Raw genomic sequence first — 16,837 nt, 5'->3', positions numbered from 1 at the left:
TACATGGCTTTACAAAGCAGGCTTCCCTATTGATAAAGTACACTGATTTTATGTTATCTGTGATCATTTTGAGCCATGTAGTCTGATAGTGATTGGTGAGGTCACCTTAACACCTCTCTTTAGCCCCTTTCACACTGCACGTCGGACCCGGCATATTGCCGGAACATTGCCGGGTCGCCTTCTGTGTGAGAGCAACCACGTCCTGGGATTGATTCCGGCATTGAAGCCGGGTCGGGGACCTAGTAACATTGCAGGGTTCGACCCGGGACGAGCGCTGTGTGAACAAAAGCCAGAACTAATGCCGTGTCGAAGTGATGACGCGCGTTATGGCGTGACTCTTTTACCCAGTGTTTTGAAGGAAGATCAATGTTCGCGATGAACAAATATGTGCAAACTGTAATGAAGCAGAGATCAGTTAGTTCCTCACTTTCCGCGCTGATGCCGAGATCGTTCGTTTGCTTCAGTGAAAGTATAACGTGCCTAACGTTTTCGACACGTACATTACACGTCACGCCCTGATGTCACGTGTCGTTACGGGATCTTTACGGGTTGTGTGTGAAAGCACGCACATATCCCGGGGAATCACTGGCATTGTCACTTTACCCGTGTATTTGCCAGAATGGCAGTGTGAAAGGGGCTTTTGTATCATATTTTGCAGTATATAGAGGGATCCAAATGTCTACATTATGATTTCTGACTTTTTTATCATTTAAACCCAGAAATAATCTAAATTCTACCTTAAAATAATAAATATTCAGTCCTCTATTTGTTTGAAAAAATTGTTTGACAGTTTGGGGTAGGTAAAACATTTTCTTTATGTTTTTGAACAAAATCTCTTATGATCACCAAGGCTATATTTGTTTGATAAAAAAGAATACAATTAAAATATAAAACTATTACAATATATATATATATATATATATATATATATATATATATATATATACATTTTTCTTTTTTTCTCATTTAAAATAAAATTCATTAGTGTGATAGCAAAGCTACATTTTCAACAGCCATTGTTCCAGTCTTCAATGTCACAGGATCCATTAGAAATATATATTTTTTAATCATTTAAAACATATATTAAATATAATAACGATAATATATAGCCTAGTGATATCTAAAAATATTAATTATTTATGAATATTTATTTAGGAATATTTAGGGGTGTAGCAAATATTGTAATTTAAATAAATACATACATACTATTTAAATAATAATAATAATAATAATAATAATAATAATTCATAAAACGTTATCAACTAAGCATTTTACTACAAATGAATGAAGAAAATATTTTGGACAGCTCTGCATATACTTGGGTTAAGCCCCTGGTTCCCAATAGCCATGGGAGGTGTTATTTTTAACACATTAATGGGAGGGCAATAATCCTGTAGTCTCTCTCTCTCTCTCTCTCTCTCTCTCTCTCTCTCTCTGTGTGTGTGTGTGTGTGTGTGTGTGTGTGTGTGTGTGTGTGTGTGTGTGTGTGTGTGTGTGTGTGTGTGTGTGTGTGTGTGTGTGTGTGTGTGTGTGATTATATTCAGATTCTACTGCCTGCTTGTGTATTGGGCTTTTTAATGAGGATCAGCTCTTCAGTCCACATGTTTGATAGAACATGCAAATGTTAGTGTGCACATGTGAAGTTCATGCTGTGTATTTGTTTTTGTTTTTTTGTATGTATCTCAGATTGTGTGATATTATGTCTGTTACTACAGATGCTGTAAAAACCATACGTATACATGTTGGATGCCCGTTTCTCCATATATAACAGAGATTTGTGTGCGAGCGAGCGCACTGGTAGTCCGTGGCTGTGTGGAGGCCAGTTGAATCCCATGCTGTGCCTCAGTAGAGATAGGGAGGGAGGGTGTGAACTGAGACGCACAGATAGAGGCCTGGCAGACAGGCAGACAGGAGCCAGTCTCTCTGCTCTCACAGATTAGCCTGACTCCAGCTCCACATTCCCCAGCTCGCCTGCACCGGGCCAAACCACACACACACAGGCTGTGATATTACACATCATTCAATCACATACAACCACTGTTTTATTAATAATCAGATCCCAGTCAGAACATTCAATTTCATCATGGTTGTTTGGTCTAATCACAATGTATGAATTAAACATCACTCAATATTTTTGTCAAGGTAAAGCAGGCTAACACAACATTGAGAAGTGTCAAAATTAAGAAGCGTCAAACTGAAATCAGTATGATATTATAATCTTAAAGACAAGTCATGACATTTATCCAAAACGTCATAATCTCTGTATTAAAACTGTATTATCACAACAGTCACACACTACATCATAAACTTTGATTAGTGACTGTTGTGTCTTTAGTTTTGAGCTGAGCTATCCACAAAAACCACAACGGTCTGACCACAGAGATTTATTCTGATCAAGGACAATATTTCATTTAATCTACGTATTGTTTGATAAATGGATATGAATAACAGAAACAACAAAACAATAAACTTCATTTACGTCATGTAAATTTGATTAAACCGAACACAAATGTCAAGAAGAAAAAAAGAAAATAAATATATAAATAAGTTAGGCCGGAAATATACTGTATACTTATTCAGTATTTAAAAATATATATTTTCCAATAAATAATGAATATTTGAAAAATAAGCAAACTACATACAAAAACAGGAAGTGGAAATAAAAGTGAATTACAGAAACAACAAAACTAAAAACGTAATTCACATCATAAAAATGTGATTATACCTAACAAAAATATCAAGAAAAAAATAAAGATAGCCTAAAAATAATAGTCCTGTAATAATATATAGAATAATTTTGTTTAATATACTGCTTTAGTTTCTCAGATTTGGAAAAAAAAACATTATAATAATAATTTAAAGTAATATATATATATATATATATATATATATATATATATATATATATATATATATATATATATATATATATATATATGAAAATAAAACAACCTAAACACAAATAGGAAGTGGATAAATTGTGTGTGTGTAAGTATGTGTGTGTGTGTACTGTATATGTATATAGCGTTAGTTTTTCAGTACTGAAACGATTAATTTTGAAGTAATTAATTAATTGTCAATAAATAATGGATATTTAAAAATAAGTAACCATAAATATGATTTGTATAATTTGTGTGAAATAAAATTTGTGATGTAGTTGATATATAGCCGAAGTAAAAAGCTATTAAAATAATCTGGTGGAAATAGATGGAAACTGCAATCAGACACACAGATGGAGAAATAAATTGCTCTGCAGACACACGATGTAAGGTCCCAGTAGAGCTGAAATTAATCGAGAAGTACCATATATAGACAATAAATACCTCTAGGCATTCTTGAATTATCTCAGCCTGCTTCTAAACTTGACTCAAATTCCGTTTACCTTGAAGGAATGCGCGCTGTACACAAACGACTGCATCAAACATCGAGACACTAAAACCTACGACGGATTGCTGCCATGCACATATATATACAAGGGAAGGCCTGCAGTGACAATACATTACAATCTTTCAACCACTTTGATTTTGGTTATTAGTGAAGAAAATAAAGTTGAAATAAAGATATTATGATGATGCGCAAAACGAAAAGAGAAAGAGAAATCGTTAAACGTTTCCAATTATTAGAATATATTCTAGAATCTTATAAAAAGTATAATCTTTATTCTTTTTGAAGACTGTGGCGTAGGCTTACGCTTAATATACCGATTTAATAGGAATATTGATGTTGTTTATCTAGAAGGATCGTCACAATTGACGTGGCTCGTCTAATAATAAGGTATAAGATGCGCACATCACCAGTATTGGGGGAGAGCGAAAGGGGGTCTCTTGGGCGCGCAGTCGTTAAGACGCACTGAGCATTATTAATACCCTGCTGGTCCCTTCATGATTTGGAAGAGGTTCATCCTGAGTGTTTCATCGGCTACTAAACGCTGGGGGTTAAGGCTGGGTTTAATGCCTGTCTCTCATGAGGGGACTGCTGATACCGCGCGCTTATGAATGAGGTGCCTCGTGAGGATCTCTCCACGCGAGCCTCATTAGCTGTCCATCAAACTGTTCCACGCCAGCGCGCGCTTACCCCGGTCAGTCTCTGGTTATGTAAATAATCCTTACCGACATTTCCAATGTTACTATAATTGATGACATAATAATATTGTTAATTGAATTGTAAATGTAATAATGTAATAAATAAATGCTAACCATGCATAGTAGGCCTAAATGATTTTGGGAACCACTTTGCAAGTAAATTTGATTTGCTCTTTTTCTTTTTCCTTTTTTTTTGGGTGGGGGGGGGGAGTATTTTTCCCCTCTTGAATTTATAATAATTGTTAAATTGGTAAATATTAGTTCTAGTTAATTGGTTAATACCGTTTCCATTACCATGCCCAATAGCATTTTAGAGAACTATATATATATATATATATATATATATATATATATATATATATATATATATATATATATATATATATATATATATATATATATATGACATACAAATAAAAATAAAGTAGAAGCGTCGGCCAATTAAAACTGTAATTAATTGTAAGATTTTTACATCGTGATCTGACAGTCGGCCTATTCGGTGTAGCAAATAGGTCATATTTTTGTCATTTTGATTCAGAAACAATCGGTTTATTTTTATTCTTATTTAAGCTATCAAGAGCAACTTTTAAAGGCCGATCAAGGCCATTGTCAAATCTAATCCAAGGACAATTAGTGATGTTTTAACATCCTCGTGGACGCCAGAAGTTAAAACAGCTGGAGGGAGAACGCTGTCGTGAAAGCTGTATGAAATGCTAAATCAATTAGGCTAGTAGTCATTCGTCAATAATAATAAAAAGTAGAGGATTCATAACTCAAGTTTCCCCTCCTTCAGTAAGCACTCCTCATCTCAGTCCCCCAGTGTCTGAAGTCATTCAGTATCTGTTCCTTTGTCTTGCTTTATCTCAGAATACCCTCAATATAATTATTATTTACAAACAGAGTTGTATACTCAGACAATTGTTTATTTAGTTTAGCTAATGGTACATATTTATCTAATTTTACGAACGTCATTTCTTTAAAAAAAAGAAAAAGAAAGAAAAAAGCAAACTGGGTCTTCCAGAATCACAACACGATTTTCCGTCATCAATAACACACAAGCAAACACACTCACACAACTAAAACCTTCGGCATTGCGTGTGGCCGTTCGTGCACAACAGAATTTATAGTTCTTCTCTGCATCCTTAAGTTCTTGCTTTGGTTGTCTCTCAAGACAAGTGAGGCAGTCACTTTGAGGATGTCTTAAAAAACAGTTTAGGATAATGGAATAGATGCCAAGTGATGAGCTAGATTTCTTAAAATATTTTCAAAACAAAAATAATGTAACCTAAAACAATAATTAATAAAACGGTGTAGATTTAGGTAGGCTACCACACATTAATCGTTCGTTTTTATACTTTTATTTTAAGTTTATTTTGATGTGGCAAACAAGTGACGTTTATTATTTATATCTATTGACAAAACGAAATCCTCTCTGTGGTGATTTACTCTTAGGTAAAGGCAAGGTGGATTTATTTAACCCGTGTGCCCTTGCGGGTTCCCCGGTGATCAAACAGTCAGTGACTCCCTCACTGCAGACAGGGTGTGTGCTCAATTGTCCTCTCCACGCGATTGAGGCGCGCGCAATGAGTTCACAGGTCTCAACATCACTTATTAAGCTCATTATCGGCGGCCTGTCGAGAAGACTGATAGGTGACCACCCTTCTGAAATTTAAGAGAAATTTACAACAGTTGGTTACTTGAATTCATCACTATATAGGCCTATCTGAGAAATAAAACCCCTATTCGATTATTTTAGTCATTTGCTTTGCGCAGAGGAGTTCTTCGTTAATCATCCCTTTTAAAAATTAATCTAAGAAAAATTTGTATCATTACTTATCATGATTATTGTTATTAGTTATTCTAATAATTACGCTTTTAATTTGAGAACTTATTGTTAATCGTTATCTTTACTTTAGCACGTGTAATTAGTAGGCTATATTTATTTACATACATATTTAAAACTCTGTTTTTATCCGAAAAAGGGGAGGGGTGATAACTCAAACAATACCGCTAAGATAACAATATTTCCAACTGAGTATAATGAGTGTGATTATTGTCGTATCATCATACTAAGCGGTCGCTCGTATCTCTTATCTCTCTACAGCTTTTATAGAGAACACATGCAGATTTATCGGGTCATAAAATTGAGCTTTACGTTCTCGCACAGACAGCTAGGCTGTTTTACTGCAACATTTTTATTTTACAAGGAAGTCCAAACAAAATCCCAAGCCATTACTGTAAAACATAATGTGAACAGAAGCGCAAGAAAAAGTTCTTCCAGTGCTATTTATAATTATAAAAGTAAAATAATGTTTTATAGCCCTACATAACAATATATTATTTTTTTTCTATGGCATAGCCTTTACACTGATCATATTTGCTTTGGTGCAATTTTCTAACTGAAAATTTTCTAACTTTTGATGTCTCCTAAAAGTTACGTTTCATCAACTAAAAAACACAATCGTTTAAAATAAAGTGGACTCAGCAAATATAGATCTCTTACAGGTAGAAGCACACTCCTCCTCCGCAACACACCATCTAGTTTATCCCTCATTCTTCTCCTCCTCCATGGGTCCTACCTTTGGAGCGCGTCACGTGGTTCTGCTCTTACAAACAACTCAGTGAAGTAGAGAGCAAATCAGAGAACAGTTATATTAGGCATTATCTGCAGCAGCAGCTATCTCCAGATACAGACAAGCCACAGAGACACGTCAAAACGCGGAGAGGACAGCTACAAGTTTTCTGTGTGTCATCGACTCGTTGAAGTTTGGATTCTGGGCGAAAATCAAGAAGAAAGAAGAGATTGGGAACTTCCACGGCGATATTAAATCAAGTCACTTGGAAAAGAGGTTTACTGACTTTATCACTGACCGTCCTTATCTGGTGAGATAATACAGCGAGAGCTCTTGGATGAAATTATATAAACCCTTTCCTTACAGCTATCAATGTTTGTATGTAATCTGCGTTTTCAATGATAAAAATATAGATGTTAGAGAGATTACAGTGCGGATTGATTCGATCCCCACAGATGATTTAATGGTCTGGTATAGAGTTTTCCCAGGCTATCTGAGACTGCTGCTGATAATTATTTATATCCCTACGTAAAGATATGGAGAGTGATTAATGTCATTTTAGTCTATTAAATACAAATCGAAAGATGCAGATAACCGAAAAATCCCGACAACTATAACGGTTTGTCTATCTTGACTGTAGCATCCGATGCATAATTTCCTCCAGTTTTTGATTGTTTATTAAAAAAAAATCGATTTATTACATTGGATTCATACAAGTGAAACACAAATTCCTTCAATGATTATTAATTCAAAACTATTATTAGGCCTATTATTATTTGATGGTTTTATTCTTTCTTTTTTGTATAATCCTAATTTTTGGTTTGTTATTAGGAGAAAATTCCTTTTTCTGAGGCCGCTGCTCACGAAACCCTTGCATTGGAGATTGTTGGACGTTATCGAGGGTTTTACTACAATTTGGGCTAATTTTAAGATTTCAAAACTTGAAAGGATTGCTTAGTCACTGGAAACATTATGTATTCGAGTCTGGCTTTATCTTCCAACCCGTCCCCCTACGCACACGATTCCGGGAACTACATCCATCCATCCGCCAGCTCACCTGTATATGTGCCCACCACCCGTGTCCCTGCCATGCTCCAGACGCTGCCCTACCTACAGACGTGTGAGTCCACGCATCAAGCCCACGGGCTCGGCAGTCACCCCGGCTGGCCACAGACTGGCACGGAGAATTCCTCTTTCAACCCGGGCAGCCCGCATCCGCCGCACGGTTTCTCCTATTCGCACAGCCCGCCGGTAAGCAGCAGCACCGGCAGGGACGCAGCGTACCAGAATCCACTGGTGTTTGGTAACAGCGGCCGGGCGGATCAATATGGAAGTACCTTGGTGCGCTCCGTCGGTGGATCGTACTCCAGCCCGTACGCGGCCTACATGAGCCCGGAGATGGCAACCTCGTGGACGCCAGGGCCCTTCGATGGAGGCATGATAGGTCTTCAGGGACGCCAGGGAACTCTAGCAGGAAGGAGGTCCAGTTTAGGTAAAATTATTTACCACAAAAGTATTTTTTCTCCGTCTCTGATTGGGCATAATATATCAGCACAAAAATAACAAAACGTTTACGTTCTCACGTTTTGTCTGCACCACTTTTAAAATAATTTTGCTGAAGATTTTGAAACTCAGGTTTGAGATAATTTTGCACAAATCCCGTAGACCCTATGTTATAGTTAGTTGCTACACTTGGGTCGTTAACTGGCAACAGTTTAAAATCCATCTTTCAAGCCAGCAGGCAAAAAAAAAAAAAAAAAAGTTGGTATGGAGGGGGTTTTGTTTGATGCTGTGATCTCACAATTTATAGTGGCGGTCTTGAAGGTTATTTATTGCTGTCTTGGTGTTTATGTTAGACTCTCGTTGTTAAAAGGCACTAGAATACCAGCTAGTTTTGGCTAGGGCACACAGTCAAATTACAAAACCCTATCAAAACAAAACTGGATCTTATTCCACTAATACACATCATTTAATGGGAAATGCAATCAATTTAATTTAGATGTTAATTTAATTCCCTGCTATTGTCTGTCCACTTGTGGATTGATGAAAGGGTCCCGTGCACACCTCATAATTGTGAGAACTATCCAAGCTACTGTCACCTTGATCAAACTTTTCTAAACAGACCATTACGGTGCTAAATACACATTTAGCAGCCATTCCCTTTGAAGCTCAGTTCTTTGGACGGACACTTTTTCACTGATAGTCCATAAAACGTCACATTTCTTTCTACAACCGAGGGCGATTTATTGGGGCTTACATAAGGCTCGGGCGTTTGATATTGAGCAGTTGTGTATTTTAATGCTTTGTTACAAACGTCCTGCATTTTAGATTCCAGCAGCCCATCAGGATTGAATAGCCTAGACATTTTCAGGCTACTTTGAAACTATACAATGTCAAGACATAATAACATTAGCCTACAAAAATTATTAATACGCACTTCGTTCAAATTGTCGGAGAGCGTCACGTGTCAGTATCTTGACTGATCGGTGACCCCTGGATCTTTAACACTGATAAGAGTCCCATTGACATTTGGCTCGCCTGAGGCCTTCGTGCCTCGTCAGCCGCCCTAATAGACACTCAAGTGACCCTGGATGTTCTTCATTCCGTATAGGGTTCGTCACATTCCATACCGCTGATGCTCAGAAAACACCGGGCCTCACCCAAAGATCTGTTTCGATCGATCCAAAGTGTTGAGTTTTTAGAGGGCTTCAACGATGAAAAACAACTTACATTAGGCCTTTTCCTAACACATCAGTGAAATTTTAGTTATTACATGTTGTTAATTTCTATTTGCAAATATGACCATATTGGATACGGAAATTATAACTATTTGAACATTCTTCTATTTTATGTATATAATTCGATTTGAGATATTATTGTGTGCCAGGGTTATGCGTCATTCTGTTAGAATTCTCCCTCCATACAAATCATAAACACATATATACAATGTTACAGTGAACCTGTTACTTTTTGAAAGGTAGCCTGTAGCTATATTTAAACATTTTCGAATTTTTAAACATTTCCGAATTTAGGTCGAGACTGCGTAACACGCAAAGAATGTTTTGTGTGATAGGACTTGAAGATTTTAAATATTCATCGCTTCCAATTAGAAACGGCCCATATTTAAAAATACAAAATTATTATTATTATTATTATGATTATTTATTTTTTTCATTTAAGTTTATCCATATGTGGCTTTTTAGACGTATAAAACAGGCGGAAATAACAAAAATTAAAACAGTAACACCTTGAAAACATCTCATTACACTGATATTCCCTTGATTTGAACTTTAATTATCTCGTCTCGCGTTGTATTTTATGGTTTTGACGATCATTGTCCTCTCACAAATCACTTTGAACCTAGAAGAAAACCTTTGGAAATGTATTAAAAACGAGCTGCATTTCCTTTCAGAAATGCTGGAAGAGCTGCCGGGTGAAGGGCGTGAGTGTGTGAACTGCGGCTCCATCTCAACGCCGCTGTGGAGGAGAGACGGGACCGGACATTACCTGTGCAACGCGTGCGGCCTCTACCACAAGATCAACGGCATCAATCGACCTCTAATAAAACCACAGAAACGCTTGGTAAATGCCCATTTGTTAATTATTGTCATTTCTTTGTGTTTTAGGTTTTACACGACCTTCTCCAAATCAAAATCTTTTTTTTTTTTTTCAGATGAAGCAATTGATGTAGATGTTTACACGGATGTTTAATTGTCAAACAAATCATTTTTTATTGTGAAGTAGGCCTATTCTTCATTTGCAAATACTTCAAATTAAATTATTTTTAACAGCCAATTACAAAATTCCAGATTACAGAGAAAAATATAAGATATCCTGATGTTCCCAGACAAGATCTAAACCTTTTTGCAGGTTTTCTGGAAATATTAGCCAATACTTTTACAATACAGTCTCACAAAATGAAATTATTTTTGCTAATTTATGTTCATGTTAAGAGTGTAGTGGGTTGATCTCAGGGTCAGTATACTGGGGAAGGCCATTGAAAGAAAGAAACTGAGCAAAGCCTTCACTGCTGTACTGTTTCCCAGGAGTTTCTCTCTCTCTCTCTCTCTCTCTCTCTCTCTCTCTCTCTCTCTCTCTCTCATATTCTCATTATTACTCTCTCTCTAACACAATTCTCTCTCTCGCCTCTGCCTCTCTGTTTTCATTTTTGCATTCACGACCTTGTCCTTGGATCGGTCTGTTTTTAGCCAAAGCAGCGCAAAACTCAAAACAGCTCCAAACTTTATGCTGAATTTCAGCTGAGAAGCTCATTCTTCCTCTAGAAGAATATGAATGATGTGTACCTTTAAAATCCTTTCTTTGGTTTTATAAAACGATGCTTTGAATGAATATATAGGCCTGGTCACAGAGTTCCCATATATTTTCTTTATTATTTATGACATCAGTTGCTAACATTTAAAATAAATGCTGTATAATACAATTACGCATGTTTTTAACAAAATATATATATGTATAATTTTTGGATTAACACATTAATGATTCAGGATATTTTTTCATTATATATTCACATTTTATCTCCCCTTTTTCTTTCATTCATTCCCTTCTCAATTCCTCTCTTCAGCTCTGTAAAATTCTGTCAAAGTTCCCCAAATGAATCACCTCCCTAACTTTCTGTATGTTTGTCTCCACAGCAAAGCACGTCACGACGAGCAGGTCTATGTTGCACTAACTGTCATACCAGTACGACCACGCTGTGGAGGAGAAACGCAGAGGGAGAGCCTGTCTGCAACGCCTGTGGACTGTACATGAAGCTCCACGGGGTGAGTGTGTGATTCAGTCGGCATAATTGTGCCACACAAGACTGATATTTCTAACTAGAGCTCGATTTGGGAGGTGCATGCTGTGTGTATGTGCAGACCTGTAGTCTACATGATGACATAGGTGTGTTTTATCTAAAGACAATAAGAGCGAAGAACAAAACCCATATTCTCACCCAGTTCAACCGCCATTATAAATGAACCACCAACTCATTTTTAACTCTTGATTGCATAATGAATAATCAGTCAGAATTAAATTATAATCTTTTTACTTTACTCTTGTTTTAGGTACCAAGGCCATTAGCAATGAAGAAAGAAAGCATTCAGACGAGGAAACGCAAACCGAAGATGCCCAAAAGCAAAGCATCCTCAGGTAAGAGTCGAGAAAAGCATTTTAAAAGACACGTTTTTGAAAAAGGTTCAATTTTAGACGAAAGCAGACATGAGTGATTTGGATGGAAGTGTGGGAGTGGGTGACTCAGAGAATGTGCGGAGAGAAATATGGGGTGAGCGAGAGAGTAAAGGGAGGGAAAGGGGAGTGAAAGAGAGAGAGAGAGTGCACTTTTCTCTGCATTCAGTCGACATGTGGTGTGTGTGCGGCAGCACCGCAAACACCAACGGATGTTTGACGCTATTAATTGTCATTTACAATAACCAGCATGTCCAGTTTGCTGTTCTTTGTTTTCTGGCTGTCAGTCACATTTTGTTCTATTTGTCTTCAGGGTCAACAGTGTCTGGCACTACGTCTCCCAATTCATTGCCCGTGTCAGAGAACGCCTCTACAATAAAGAGTGAGCCCAATATCGCAGCTTCACCATATGCAGGCCAAACTGTTGTCTCAGTCACACAGGTATGTACTCATGTGATTGACTCAATTGTATTTTATTTTCTTTGTAAATGTCACCATCAATGAAAGGCAATTATTAAATATGGGTTAGATAAATGATTGATTCCAGAGGTCAATCTGGCAGCTAACAGTGTCTCTCTTTGTTCTTTGTCAGGCATCGACACAGTTGGACAGTGCCAGTACAGCACATGTGGACATCAAATATGAAGACTACACATACACCCCGACGTCGATCGCCCCACAGAATTCCTGGTGTGCGCTGTCCCAAGCGTGATCTGAGACCTACTACCTTCTCTAAACCTCTCCAGAGCATTCTGGGAGAAAAGACTTTTAACAGGATCTACCTAACAGAACCTTCACATAAATGTAGACAGACGGATCTGAGGAATGCGAGAGATTGATTGTAATCTGTGCTGCTTTGCCTCGTTGTTTTAGCGTGGCATATCTGTCTATGATGTCACGGCAAATTCACACAATTCCGGCAAAATACGGCGGGCGACAAGCAGCAACAGTTCTCAAGTTCCTTAAGCAGTGATCGGGAGGACAAAAAAACATGGTTTTTATGGCTTCTGAGCATGTTTCATGGCTTAGCTGTTAATGATTACCTTTTAAGATACATTATTTATGTTGAGATAAGAATAGTGGAAGCACACAAGACTCTCCCATAATTCCCCTTATCCTTCAGGGAATGTGTCTTTATGGTCGCTATGACTTTAGATCGCATACTTTCCCTGGATGAGGCTTTTGAAAGTCTCTTTGTTGTCTTTGCTGATTCCAGACACTTTTAATGCTGTATTGTATCTCTCCGATGATCCGAAGTGCAATGACTCTCTCTTTTCAGCAAATTCTGAAAAAGGGACACTTTTATATTAATTGTTATATTTTGTGTTTTGTTTTGTCCGAATATGTTAACCTAAATTTATTTGCTGTATTTTGTTGATATATATTGGAAATATAGCATTGTTTTATTTCATATAAAATTGCTAAACACCTGCTTTGTGTCTGCACTTGTTTGTAAATCTCCCTAAATTGTGTCTATGAAACTATGAAAATGTTTTTTTTTTAATACATTTTAAAAAAATGTTTATGGGTCTTAAACAGTTATTTATAAAAAAAAAAAAAAAAAAAAAAAAAAAATCAAAACTGTGTTATTTAAAAAAGAAAAAAATGATTAGTAAACATAAGATAAAAAAAAAATACATGTAAATCTTTCTGGAAGAACCTTATCTTTGAAGGTTCAACAGGCAAAAGTGTATTTTATAATATATCATTTTATATTTTGACATCAGTATCATCCTGTTTTTATTATAATGATTTCCATAGATTTATATTCATTTTTTCAGTGTCCAAAAACAGCTCTGTGAACCTTAAACTGATATACCAACACACTTTAGTGGCAATTTCTAACTATGTTATGTTTTGCTGAATTGTTGGCTAAATCATATGAAAATATACAATCTCATTCGTAATTTTTTTGTACTTTTGTACTCTATTCTAAACATCTTATGTTTTTGTACAAATGAATTCATATGAAACCACCATCTTGTCAAATACTTAGTTTTTCTCATGGACAGGTTGGATATACACATTCATTTACTTGATTATCCCTCAAAATATATGTTTTAAAGCTTCATTCCCCCAATTTAACATGACTTGTTCTGTTTTCAAAGGTAGTTGTTAAAAGTGTTAATTTTTAAAATGTCCTGACTTTATTATGCCAAGGCGTAGGCCATATATGAATTGTATATGAACGCTTTGATGTTTATGACTTTATATTGTTCTTTTGTGTAACCTGTATCCTCATAGGTATTGCTGAGTGTTTGCCTGAATGACTCTTGGTGTCTTAGCGTACCTCTTTCCGCAGAGTGTTGGCGATCAAAGGTTGCGTTCTAGCTTGGCTTTATGGTGCTGAGGTTTTGGGTTGGGCTAGAACATGTTGGCTCTTGGCGGGCACGTCAGCATGTAGCCCACCCGCTTTACAGCCCCATGGCGACAGAGAGGCACCGCCATCCACCTTTATTGCTATTGGTCAAATAAGCTGGCGTTATCTCTTGGTGTCTTCGTTTTTGTTGCCCAGGTGATCATGTGCAGGGTCAAGAAACTGTTGCATCAGGTTCATAACCTTATCCTCAGGAGTAGTGCTTCGTAAGCATATTTAATTCTGTTTTTATGTGCTCATTCTATGATTATCATTACACAACTTAATAATATGAATAAATATCTCTTCTGAAATGAGGCACTACTGAGTGCAGTGATTGGTGGTAAGTTTGGAAGCCTACTTTATACTGAACGTCACTTTGAAACATCGAAATTCACCCATTTCTCCTTTAACAATCTTTATCTGAGGCTAACCAGGCCATCAAGACCTTCAGGACAACAATGAAGTGATTTTCTGAGCAAGAACTAACATTAAAACATAAAAAAACATAAAAGTGACAGGCAATTGTGTTTGTAAGTGGTAAAATGTAATAAAATTTTCAAATATTTCTGATAATCATCAGGAGATTCCATGTCTTTTGTCTGTAGTCTATATTGAATGATTCTATATTTATTAATTACTATTAATGAGTCTATATTAAATTGAATTTCACATCTCCAAAGGTCAACCATCATGATTTTTAAAAAACACTTGAGGTTAAGGCAGTTTAAAGCTTTTTTTTCTGTTTTTTTGTTTCTGTTCCTTGTTCCTTTCCATTTCCTTTTAGATTGATATCTCATTTTCCTCTTTTTATATTTTCTCTTACCGTTGAGCGTTCCTGTGGCCAAAGGCAAAGTTTTCCCAGGGTCACCTTCCTTCATTCACTTTATCTGCATTGCGCTCTCTATCCTGCGGTAAAAACAGGATATTGTAGAGCAGTTCTGACCATGAAGGAAGCTATGGAGGGGATGACAATTTATCCTACTGTGACAGTGGACTCTGGAGGATTGTTGTTTTTTGTTTGTACATGTGTGTGTCACAGTGTGATGTATGGCCATACACATCATTGACTGTGTCTGTAACCACATCTGACAAGCTGCAGCAATCATCAGAATCCTGGGATGGCTCCATGGATTCATGGGGACTAAACTAAGACTTTTTATTCAAACACTATAGACTGCAAAAGATCACTTTTTTAGCCAGTATTGCCTTGTTTTCCAAGTTTATTTTAATGTTTTTGAAAAAAGTCTCTTATACTCTCCAAGACTACATTTATTTATATAAAAAAAAAAACACCGTAATATTGTGTAATGTTATTACAATAACTGAATGCTGAATAAAATGTTTTATTAATTTAAACATTAACCGAAACTTTTGAATAGTATGTAAAGAAAATATATTCAGAAAATAGAATAATAATATTTGTATTATCTTTTTCATTTGAATATTTTTTTTTCCTTATTGACAAACATTAAATATTTTTTAATTTAAGCATAATCTATTGTTTATTTCAAAAATAACAAAATCATATGAAATTTTGCATCTCAAATAATTATTTTATTATTATTATTATTATTATTATTATTTAAATCCAATTTAGAATTTATTTTTATATTACATTTATTTAGACAATTTTATTGGGAAAAAGAATATACAGATTAAAAAAATATATATAAAAAATATTGTAACAACCAAGTTCCACTCTCACGAGCATTCATTTGCAATTTTGCAACCCAATTATTATGCAAGATAAAATGAATTGGCTACAATGCTGTCAATCATAAACCTCAGTGTTACATGAGGTAAATTATACTCTCAGAATTATAATTGCGTGCTCAGAGAACAAGATTTTAAACTAGAAATGTTTGATTTTAAAAAATAGACATCGAACAAGACATTGCACCTTGTTTTTGTTCACCTGTGCATGTCTATATTTCAGGGCAGTTTGTATTGGGGATTTTCTTTAGAATGAGCAGTCAGATATCAGAGCTGACAAAGCTACCAGAGCCAGAACGCACTAAAACTGTAATGTGTTCTCATCTAACCCCAATATAAGGCATGGGTCAGAGAACAACCCAAGTGTGGGGGAGAAAGAGAGATAGTGCCTGAAAAACGGGGAGAGAATCAACAATAATGCAGCAATACTAATGAGTGCTCCAACTGGAGCACCCAGCTTACGTCTTCATTCAGAAATGTCTAAAAGGGGAGTTTTCTTAGACTTGATGTCTTTCTGTAGACTACTAGAGGTGGATGCAGAAGGATTGAGCAACATTGTTCTTAATTTTCACCAGTCTGTAGTTCTCAAAAAACACCAAGGCCACCAGCTTTTAGAACACACTATCAACAAAATGACCTTAGAGGTGCCCTGTGTACTTGAAGCTATAGCATTTGTGAACTATTAAATCTCCCCAGGCTCTTTCTTTCTTTCGCTCTCTTGCAGTTTCTCTATCTTTACAGCACTACACCGTGTTGACTGCCTTATTGGATCCCTACATCAACAACAACAAAAAAACACCTCCTCATTCCCTAAGACACTGGCACTGGCACTTGTGTGTTTGTGTTAGTAGCTCTTGGGGGTTCACCACAGGACTCCTATTATATTGTAATTGAGGACTTTGTTCTTGAATATGACCCCCACT

General features: G+C 36.3%; 1 protein-coding gene across 1 annotated transcript; it reads left to right on the top strand.

Annotated features, from left to right (window-relative positions):
* Positions 1-6,726: 6,726 nt before the first annotated feature.
* On the top strand, positions 6,727-13,274 carry LOC132129456 (transcription factor GATA-5-like). Its single transcript, XM_059541072.1, has 7 exons — positions 6,727-6,965; positions 7,487-8,147; positions 10,068-10,237; positions 11,308-11,436; positions 11,722-11,806; positions 12,156-12,283; positions 12,435-13,274. Exons 2-7 carry the CDS (start codon positions 7,628-7,630, stop codon positions 12,552-12,554), a joined length of 1,152 nt encoding a protein of 383 aa, XP_059397055.1. The 5' UTR covers positions 6,727-6,965; positions 7,487-7,627; the 3' UTR covers positions 12,555-13,274.
* The last annotated feature ends 3,563 nt before the right edge of the window (positions 13,275-16,837 follow it).

Source organism: Carassius carassius, chromosome 46, assembly GCF_963082965.1.
Source record: "Carassius carassius chromosome 46, fCarCar2.1, whole genome shotgun sequence".
NCBI classification, from domain to species: Eukaryota; Metazoa; Chordata; class Actinopteri; order Cypriniformes; family Cyprinidae; genus Carassius; species Carassius carassius.
Note: the sequence above shows the minus strand (reverse complement) of the source record. Positions and strands in the feature narration are given on the sequence as shown.